At 42.9% G+C, this 10955-nt stretch overlaps 1 protein-coding gene across 1 annotated transcript in view; it reads right to left on the reverse strand.

The window, feature by feature from the left end:
- Mccc1 (Methylcrotonoyl-CoA carboxylase 1) overlaps nucleotides 1–10812 on the reverse strand; it is a 36743-nt gene extending 25931 nt beyond the window's left edge. The window contains exons 1-6 of the mRNA XM_065453117.2: nucleotides 10676–10812; nucleotides 10119–10180; nucleotides 8346–8509; nucleotides 2837–3054; nucleotides 1119–1266; nucleotides 594–715 (exon numbers count right to left, since the gene is read on the reverse strand). Coding sequence (XP_065309189.2) covers nucleotides 594–715; nucleotides 1119–1266; nucleotides 2837–3054; nucleotides 8346–8509; nucleotides 10119–10180; nucleotides 10676–10716 — 755 coding nt within the window. The 5' untranslated portion in view covers nucleotides 10717–10812. The remainder of the gene's footprint in view (nucleotides 1–593; nucleotides 716–1118; nucleotides 1267–2836; nucleotides 3055–8345; nucleotides 8510–10118; nucleotides 10181–10675) is intronic.
- Nucleotides 10813–10955: the final 143 nt, after the last annotated feature.

Genomic DNA, 10955 nt, shown 5'->3' on the forward strand with positions numbered 1-10955 from the left:
CGGCTTTTCGAACGTGTACAAGATAGCGGCCCTGCACAGCTGCTACTGGAGCAACCACCGCCTTTCTCATGTGTGGTATGAAAATGTAAGCTTTTTCTTAACAATGTAACTTCTTCCCTGTAATACTGACTGCCTGCATCGTCTCTCTTGTCCCTATTCTGCAACTTGTAACTTTCATCATGCAACTCAACAACACAGTATTGGTATGCATAAAACTATAAAAAGTTGCCAATGGATGGGTACTGTTGCCTCTTCTCTCCCTGGTCGCTACTTATATGATCTCTTGGATGCGATTCTAAGCATACCATCCAGGCACTTATGAGCAAACATAGTTGATAATGAGGAATATAAATGCTAAGACAATTAAAAACCAGTTAATTCATTTGTGGTTCTGTTAGTGTAATCATGTGAATATGATACCTTCTGGTCATGCTGCAGAAGAATCACTGGGATTGTTTTTTAATACATGTACATATTTCTTTTTTCAATTAATGAACATCTTTGTCTCTCTATCTCTCTCTCTCTCCGGTCATGCTGCACTGACTACTCATTCACCATACGTGTTCTAAAAGCAAAGAAACACAGCAGCAAACCTTGGGTCAGCCACGAATTTCTCTATGAGCATGGCATCATCGCCGAAGGACTTCATGGCCTCACGTTTTGCTGACTCAAGTTGCGAGTCGAATTCATCTTCACTCATCACGATCCGCATGCCCTGCATGGAAAATTTGCAAGCGATTGGTGCCCATACGGAGTTGTTGGTGGGGAAGCTTATGAAAACTCAAATATTGGAGGAGGCACCATCTCTGCATTCTACTTTTTTTTCCTCACTATATTCAGTTTACTAACTGCCACAAAAATGCAGCTGTAAATGTTGCTGTCCCGTCCCCCTGTTGGCAGTCAGCACTGTTTCAGGCAGCAGAGTACTCGATGCGCTAGTTACGCTGATTGGCTCACTTATGTGCACTAAGGCTAGCCAATACAGTGCATTTATTGTACCTGCCACCAAACAAAAGTGCAGGCTATAATGCTAATGCGCTGGTGCACAAAATTACAATTTTATGAGTCACACCAGTACCTCAACACCACGACAGTGGGGTGAATCTCTGAGCACTGACCTTGCCCCCACCACCTCGCACTGCCTTGGCCATTACAGGGAACCCAATGCGACGTGCTTCCTCCTTGAGTCGTGCTTCTGACTGCTCCTCACCGTGGTAGCCTTCAATGATGGGCACGTTGGCCGCCGACATGATAGCCTTGGATGTACTGCAACACAGTGGTGTGCTCCATCAAGCCCTGCCCTCCGACACACTTAGCTGGCATACATTATGCAAAAAACAGGTGAGGCGTGCAGACAGGACGCAAGAGTAGTGAAGTAGAAGTAGACTAGAGAAGAAGTGAATGCGGCATTCGTGTTGTCCACTTCTCTACTCTTGTGTCCTGTCTGCACACCTCACTGGTTTTTTTCATAATGAATCCTTAACAACTAGCGCAGCTTTCTGTCATTCTTAGCTGGCGTACTAGCCACAGGTGGTATGCAGTCATTCCTGACTCACGACAGCACTTTGCAAATCTTTAGTTCACTACTAGAATGCTTTCAGAATAAAGCTCTATTCTTTGGCTTTCATGCCAACTTTGAGCAGTGAAATAAACAAGGACATGATTTGAAAAACTCATCTCACCTAACAGCCTATAACACTTCTGCATTAGTTTCCTGTTCCATGGATACATACAAAATGTCGAACAGAATTCGAAAGCGAAATTTCAGTCGAGACTGAAGCCAAACCAAAATCTATATTTTTGGAATGTGTCTAAACTTAGACTAAACTTAAAAAAGAAAAAGAAATTAAAGAAAAGGAATGAGAACAGTCGCCAATTCGGAATGCAATGGTTCAAGCATAGAGGCAACACGGGTAATCAAAGAATCTAATATTCACCAAAACAAGATTATTTTTTTCAGTTGGCACAACTTGCTTGCAGATTGTCGCGACTTGTAGAATTTGTTGTTTGCAAGAATGAAGACAGATGCATATGCTGGTCCTGTAGAAAATTGGCTGGGAAAGAACCTATTGACCCTTTTCGCTGCAACCCTGTGGGCGCTGCCATGTTTGATTATGTGGTGATGCATCACTTGCCACAACTGCCTCCATTGCCTCCGCGTTTACAATGGCTATGTATGACACCGGTGCTGCTTAGCAAACCTGTTTCAGGAGATATTGTAGGTGGTGAACGGGTGAACAACACAAAGCTTTGGCCATAGCTTCAGAGAACAGGCAAAAGTGTTTTGGAAGCTGATTAAGCCATGTCCAAATGGCACAAGCAGCATATATGGCATTTGCTTTAAAAGCGAGGCTAAATATGTATTCCAAGCTATCCAAACTTTTCGCTCATAAATTGAATCAGGATTAGTGTCTTCGCCGTCCCCCCCTTTCCCTCTTTCTTTTTAGCCATCACCAATTGGCTTGACCTTAGAGATGAATAGGCAGGAAGGTGAGGACAAAGATTCTGCAACAGAAGCGAGGTTGAGAAAGATGCACCTCTCAGAAAATCTGATGGCAAGCAAGCTACAGTTCACTCTGGCATGCTGGTAAATTTTACCGGAAACCCAAGTTCTGCAGTAAAGTGGCGAGAAGTACCACCACGACGGTGCCAATAGGGCAGGTGCGCATATGCTCTGAACGGGGCAAGAGTGGTCTAGGGCATAGGAATGGCAATATTTGGGGGTAAAACACACACTCGCTATGTGACACCGTGGGCACTAGTACAGATGTGGGTGATCTTTTCTTTTTTTCACCGCAAGTGTCTAGTGACATGAGTAACAACAGAATGCATGTACCTCTTGATGCCCATGTCGCGAATGGCTGATGCTGGGGGCCCAACAAAGATAATTCCCTCGGTAGCACAGCGCTCAGCAAACTCTGTGTTCTCTGACAGAAAGCCATATCCAGGGTGGATTGCCTGTGCACCACTGCGCTTGGCAACATCCAAAATGCGGTCCTGGCGCAAGTAGCTCTCCTGGGATGCTGCTGGCCCAATGTGGTATGCTTCATCAGCCTGCAATGGGTGAAGAGTTTGCAGTCATTGTGCAAGTCTCAATATGTGTGTTCCATCTTAAGGAGAATGAACAATGCTGTCCAAGCTAGAGTCAAAGTATGCTAGTGCGACAGTAAAGGTGGCTACCAAGTCAGGCGAGACTGGCACCTCTATAGAGATCCGCACTAGGAACTTAAATCTAGGAGCCTGCAAATAGTAGTTTTTAAGGCTGAATTGAATACGAATTGAATAGCGCCAGGGGTAAATTGTACTGAATGAAATATTGAATATGTTTTGAATAGTTTGCAAATAGTGTATGGCCTCGCCGCTCATATCAAACAATTTTCACATCATGGTATTCACAACATAGAATTTTTCTGTCATTACATTGCACATTATAAAAGATCTGCTTGAAAAGTATAAAGGGAGCATTAAGAAAAACTAAACAGTTTGATTGCAAACACGGGGCTCTTCGGAGCATATGCAGTCATGCCTTATCATATAAAGTTTAGAAGCGCAGCCTTGTGGAGAAATAAATATCTGTGTATACCTTTGTAGCCACACTAGAAATGCATGCCATCTGCAGTGACTGCAGAGCGAGAGAAAAAACAACACTGTTTTTCTATTTCAAATTGCCACAGCAGATGGTGCCACTATTTGCAATGAAACACATTCAGATTTAACCTGAGAGAGCACTTCTGCTGCATTTATGAATGCTGCCAAGCAATACCCACTGCCAAATGCCATGTCTAAACAAAGTTTTACTGTGATTGGTCATATTTTTGCTGTTAAAACCTGGCTTCCTGAGCAATGCAGCATGCTCTAGTAGATTATGTCCACAATGGATGAGATAAAAGTTATCGCATTTTTGCTTCAATTTCATATCTGATCATGCACAGTCGACGACGTGAAATATTCAAAAGCTATGCAAGAAATATTCAGGGGTGTATTCAATAGGCAAATATTCAATTGGTTATTTGAAAGTGTCGTATAACATCCCTGTTATAAACTGATCACATGAAAACTTATCTGAAGAAAACCACAACGGAAGGCCTATACTTCCCTTCCCAGATCCAATCATGTCAAAACTGGGGCAGTGATGATGTCATTGCAAGACATCCCAGATTTCATTGTTACTTCCATGATCCACAGTTCTTTCTAAAAAAACTCAATGAGACCTGCTGTCTTGAATTTTCTCTTATCTTAAAATGCAACATAACCCCTTTCTATAAATCAGCAGGCACCCAGTTTTGGCCATTCGTTAAGTTCCACATAACAAGGCTCGTCTAAGACAACTGAAACATAACGTTTTGTTTTTCCTTTTTAAAAATTCCAACTATAGTCTTATTTTTCTTGTGCCATGTACATACCCAACAAGACAAGCCCACGTCAAACCCTTGGCTTCAGTAAGTAACATTACAAGGATCTGCTCAAGAAATTGGAAGATGATGTCACCACTAATCCTTTCCTTCTGGTGAACCACCACCTCTACTCTCAGTAAAAGTGATCTGTAAAGTTTATTTCGCTTGTCGAGCTTGCCTTAACATTCTCCTTTTGTCTCCCTTAAAAAGAATCGTTCTGTGCTGAACATGGACAGAGATAGTCGTACGACCCCTTAAAGGGACACTATAGGCAAATACTAAGTCAATGTTTAAATACCATTCCAGAAACCTAGCATCGCTTGTTTCATGCCAAGAAAAGATCTAGCTTACGAGAAAATTGCTTCTGAAGGGTCCGAATACGTTTTTCCAAATTGAAATCTCTCTCCACCCAACTGGGGGAGTGGTGACATTGCACATGCCATCACCGCCCTTTGTGCCGTCGGAACGGCGTCCAACAGATGCCAGTGCCAAGCTGAGACAGAGCGGTGGACTCGCCACTGCAGCTGCTTTTTGGTCAAGTGGTGTAGACCATATGGGCATCCCGCGACATCAAATGGAAATTGAATTCTCTGTTTGTGCGAGTTTCACGAGCCGGTAAAACCAGCGCAGCACTATGCGATAACGAAACAACTGAAATGTGAAAGCATGGAGGCGCGGAGTCGAGCGAAAACGAAACCCTTCGACCGCCCTCGTCATTGTCAAGGGTAATTTCAATCAGTCATTTTTTCTAGAAATGAAATAGAACTGGACAAGCAGCATTTTATTTTGTCTTATAATAGAATACAAGGATGTTTTTTGCAACGAGTGGTTCAGTGATAGTGACAGTATTTCACTGAGGGGTGCTGTCGTCATCGGGTAAGTACTTGAATGTCCCGAGCGAGTCTTGCATCATGTCCTGCATTTACCCCAATTTCTCGATTATTAAGGCTCTGTTCGCAAAAATATTGACGCCTTAGAGATTCTAGAGCCCTAATCTATCACTTTAGCTTGACTTAATATTTGCCTTTAGTGTCCCTTTGGGCACTGATGTTGAATGCTTTCCAGGAGCTACATGATAGGCACAGTGCAAAAGCCCAGTGCCCTCTGGACACACACTGTGCAACAGGGAGTGATGGTTCATGCAGGGGGACCCTGTGACACTTAGCAATTGCTCTCCATCTGCATCGCAGGCAACCCATAGGCATAAACCATAATGACTGCTGGTAATGTGCAAAGCATAGATAAAAGGAGAAAGACCTACACTTTTAGGGGAAACACATCATGAGCAGTATGGCTAGCCCATTTCTTCTACTCTATGGGGAAAAACATGCCTGTTATGATCGCTAGCACCTGTGTGCATTAATGAAAGATTATTTGCTCAGTTTCAAATTTAATTTACTATGAATTCTTGAATGAAAGGGCTGGTCATTGCTTTGAAATCTTAAATGGAATTATCTGAACCACTTAATTGATTGACTGCCCTTGTCGATTTGCATATGTAAGCTATAAAAATATTGAAGCTGGCAATTTAATTAAATGCAGGGTCACACGTTTATGGAATACAGGATCTGAGACAAGCATAATATTGGAAAAATTATTTTCTGGGGTTTTAAACGCTTGAACCACAATCTGATTATGAGGGGAACAGTGCGAAAAGACTAAGGACAAGAACGGGAACACACACGAGCACTGGTGTGTGTTTCACTTCTTCTCCTTTGTTTTTCGTGCTGCTCCCCTGTAGAGTAGGTACTGACTAGCCCAAGCCGCCACGATGTTGCCGATTATGAGGCACACTATCGTGGGGAACACTGGATTTGTCCTGCCTAGGGTCCTTTAACACGCAGCAAAAGCTGGGTAGACAAGCGCTATTACATTCCACACCCATCAAAATGCAACCGTCGCAGCCAGGATAGATGCTGTAACCTCCTGTTTAGGATCTCAACATCACAGCCACTGAGCAACCCTAGTGGGTAGCAGAATGTTCCATGAGCCTGAGCTTACAGCCCAGATTTAAAATGTGCTGTGAGTAGTAGTGTAGTGATACATTTTAAAAAGAAGTTTACAGCCTTAGGGTGTATTTTGCCCCCAAATAATAACCAACATCTGTCTTGCTTGCGTTTCCTTCCCTGAAACCTCTGCATTCACTACTTTTCTGTCAAGAATGCCATGTTATGCCAATAATGTGCAAGCTATCTAGTAGCTGGAAGTACCGTGCATGCAGCAGTAATTAAACAAAGGAGAGGCACACAAGATATATGATTGTTGTTAAGGGGGGACAAGATAAGCCCCAAAGGGCACAAACTTTTCTTAAAGTGTAGTATTGTGTTGTTTTGATGGCTACAAGCTAAAACTGGGCTGATATCCCAACTTTTTTAGGGAGCCCGAATTTCATATATTTTTGACCCCGCCTGTACATAAACATCGAATAAAATACAAACTGTACTATCGACTACAGTAGGCGCTTGGTCCGTTGCATTCCCTAGAAGTGCTTTCATAGGCGGGCATGGCACACCAACAAGAAGGACTCGGTTTTTCCTCTGCTGGCTCAAAGTGCAGCATGCATGGGAGGGTTTTTGTTCTGAGGAGTCGTCTTAGTCAGAACATTGTAGCTCATTCCCTTTCTTAGTGTTCAGCAAGCATAGGAGGAGCATCAGCACAAATTCATGCCTGCTCATGCAACCTCAATCATTTAATCACTATAAAAAAAACACACCATCAAAGCATTATTTAACTAAGCAGATGGTTAATCTATGGATTGCCCAGCCCTACTGACTGAAAAGGCATCTCCCATAAGAGTGGATAACCTTGTACACTCTTGCAGCATCGACGGTTCTGCAGTAGGCAAAGCATGCTGGTGCGAACCTACATGTATTTAGAAGCTTCACACAAGGAAAATAGTGCAACATATTACAGCAAATGACCACTTCAGACATAATCATGCACGTTAAAAAGCCCATAGCAGCTATTCCCGTAAGACAATGTTTTGTGCTGGGCTACTTCCACACGTAAAGCTTTCATGTCCATAGAAAGTAAGCCACCCAAGTATAACTTTTCTGCTACTAAGCCAAAACTAAAGTACTGCCCGCCCTGTCCACTAAACAATAAATAAAACACAATTACATAAGTTACATAGTGAGCAAGAACACAGGACAAGCACCTCATCTACAGCACATGTTGCATTAACCTATGTAATCATATCAAATCAACCAGCCTGCCAACACATCCTTACGAAATAAAACGCAAGTTTAGACAAGTATGCGCTGCTACTTCCGAGCAATTAGCATGAGATTTTCCCATATCACCCAAGCATTGGAGCTTTTCCAGTGTCACAATGGGTGCAAGCACCCACTAGAAACAAAATATACAAAAGTTATGATACAATAGTTTGACCTCATGGAGTAAAATATAGAAAAATGACCACTAGTAGTTCAGTACAAGGGCATTTTGGTGAGTAAATAACGTCATTACATGTGATCGCACTTTCCACTTGCAGGACAAAAGAAACACTGACAGAACAAACAATGATGCCTCAATGCCCGATTTCAGGAATCCACATTTGTGCAGCAAAAATATGTTAAAATCAAGAAGCCTTGTTCAATGTATCACTGATAGCACTAAATAAGTAAAGTTTTCCCGGGAACAAAACAATCTAAATTACCAACGCTGAGCTACTTGGAATTACTGCTGCAACCACACTGTCTATCACACAAGTTTTACAGCAAATCCCTCCTGACGACTTTTGGGTGATACCCTTTATTTTATGATAAATGCACACACAAATTACATGCTGCAAGGCATTAAACCATGTTTTGTGGCTTGTACTACTGCACAGATACTATGAGCACCATAAAAAGATTAATGGTGTGAAATAGTGCCATCAAAATCATTCAATATTGTTGTCCACAATGTATACCACATCCACATATGAATGATAGAGCATGTATCACTGACCATGGTGACATGCATGGCCTTCCGGTCGGCATCACTGAAGACGGCCACCGAGCGGATTCCTAGTTTGCGAGCAGACCGAAACACGCGGCAAGCAATCTCACCCCGGTTGGCCACGAGAATCTTCTCGATGGGTCGCCGCCGCACTGGTGCTGAAGTGCTGGCAGCTGGAAAAATGTCAAGGAAGAGTAAGAACTGTCGACGATGGTGGCGAAACTTTCATGTGTCACCAAACACCCCCTCCCCTCATTTTGTAACCACAGAACTTCAGAGATGACGTAAGCTTTGTTTGCTCCCCTCCAAATCTGTGATTTGGTTTTATACAGCTTACATACATGACCAAAGGGGTGTACACAATTCTTCTGTCTTTCAAACCAACACTGATGAATGTTGTCCCTTTTATAGGTATCGTCAACTGAGCCAGCAATCCTAGAGGTTATCATGCTGGATGCTACTGCTTGCTTTCAGACAGCAGATGCTGAACTTCATGAAGCAATAGCATCAGTGAGTTCTGCTGCGCAAAAATCCAACAAATATTGCTCAAACTACATGTTAATTTTTCGGCGTTGAAAAGCAGCATAATGAACGTTTTTATTAACAGTTCAGCACGTAGCACCAATAATAAATAGGCATGTTACAGAATGGGGGCTGGCACTGCATTTTCACAATGGTGGTGCCGATCCTGTACCGTGTTAATGGTGTCTTGACAAAGGTGTTTTTTTTTTTATTGGCAAGAGTGGCACTTTGCACAAGCTGGAGCATCAATCCTTCACTCTAGCTTGACTCAATATTTGCCTATAGCGCCCTGACATAACACATTTTTCCTCCTTTCTATTAATGATCTCTCTCACATTGCCATTATAGTGCTTTTTATGTGTAAGCATTTATGCAGTGCATATTGTTTTTTGTAAAGCTGTCACCTTGCACCAAGTGAAAGAGACCATGGACTCTGCTCTACGCTGTTTATTGGCTTTTGGTTCCTGGCCCTCAATATATTTAGGCACAGTGATGTTGAAATAAAGGATACTACCATAGATGCTTCTAAGTTGGAATATTTAACACAAGCTATTCCTTCAGTTTACCCTGCCCAGCAGACAAAAATGTCTTAAGTGGAAAAATGGGAAAGGAAGCCCTAAAACCTTGGTACAAACCAGTGTCGCAGGCTGCCAGGCTGGCCCAATGACATTAAACATTTGTCGCTGTGGTGGGGAGAAGCGATGAGCAACAGTAAATGGCATACTTGCTCAAATTTAGATGGCATGATTTGACAAGCAAATTATTTTATGTCACCATTACAAGAAAAAAAAAATGAAAGTTTCTATCCTTTGTTTTGACCACAGTTGTGTGTGTGTGTGTGTGTGTGTGTGTGTGTGTGTGTGTGTGTGTGTGTGTGTGTGCGCGCGCGCGCGCAACGCCCTTGCAACTTCTCCCCTTCGCCCCCCCCTCCCCCCCCCAGCTCCCACACACTTTTTTCTAGCTTAGTCTGCTATAAAACCACTATGTTTTAGATTTCAAAAAAGTACCGGTAAGGTAAAGCACAAACCATAATCTTTGGATTTACTGTGGAAGCTGCTTGAAGCTATCTCTGCATTTTCTATGAACCTTCCCAAATGCAAATACAGATTTGTTGCTACAAGCTAAAGGAAAGATCACGTGCTGCATTTCACTACGAAACGACAATGGGAGCTGACCACGTGAAAACAAAATGTAAGAGGGATGAAGGAAACCGCTACGTCCTCTAGACAATTAATGCGCACAGAGGTGAAAATGTCTTACACAAACATTGACCGTACAGGACGCTCCAGCATCTTGGCGTCGCTTTCGAAAGGCAGGCTCGGCTGGACCAAGGAACAAAAAAGAAAAGAAAAAAGTAAGTTCAGTTTACCAGATAGGTAGATACGTGAGCGATACTTGAACTCTGCTAGGGGGCCATACGAGCGGCAGGAAGAGATGGTGCGACGTAATCATCACAGAAATATGAAACGGATTTGGTTTTACTGAAGATATTCTTGACAGAACGCGATAATGCAGTATTACCAAAACAGCGCGAAAGGTTACTTCAACAGTCACACACAGCAACCCACTGAACAGGTTAGCCGGCAAACGTGTTGGAGAATGATCCGAGCTTGCATGCAAGTGAGGCGACCCTCAGGCGATCGATCAGGCTAGCTGGACGAAAGGGAAATGAAATGGAATGCTGTATTACTTCTGGGATAATGAGCTTCACTAAAGTTATTAATGTCGTTGCACCTCTTATCAACGCAATTATTTCACTCTAACTACTGAACGACTTAAGCGAAAGCGGCTTTAGCAAACGAAAGAAAAAAACTTACCCGAGGTGTTGCAGACGAGCCCAGCGCATGTGTGCGGCCATCGTATGTTTGTGGTTGCCTGACTGTGAAACCAAGCTCTCACCAATCGCAGCACTGTGCACGGCACGTGGCGGTCAGCGCGGGAAACAGAAGGGCCGCTTTTTGAAAACCATTTATTGTATGTGGAAGCGCTAGGTACCACGTGTTACAATTATACGTGTTACCGTGAATGTTATGGTGCCACAGCGTCTTGGACAAGTATACGCGTAGTGAAATCGTTGTATTTTATTTATTTATTTCC

This window comes from Dermacentor albipictus, chromosome 1, assembly GCF_038994185.2.
Source record: "Dermacentor albipictus isolate Rhodes 1998 colony chromosome 1, USDA_Dalb.pri_finalv2, whole genome shotgun sequence".
Taxonomy (NCBI): Eukaryota; Metazoa; Arthropoda; class Arachnida; order Ixodida; family Ixodidae; genus Dermacentor; species Dermacentor albipictus.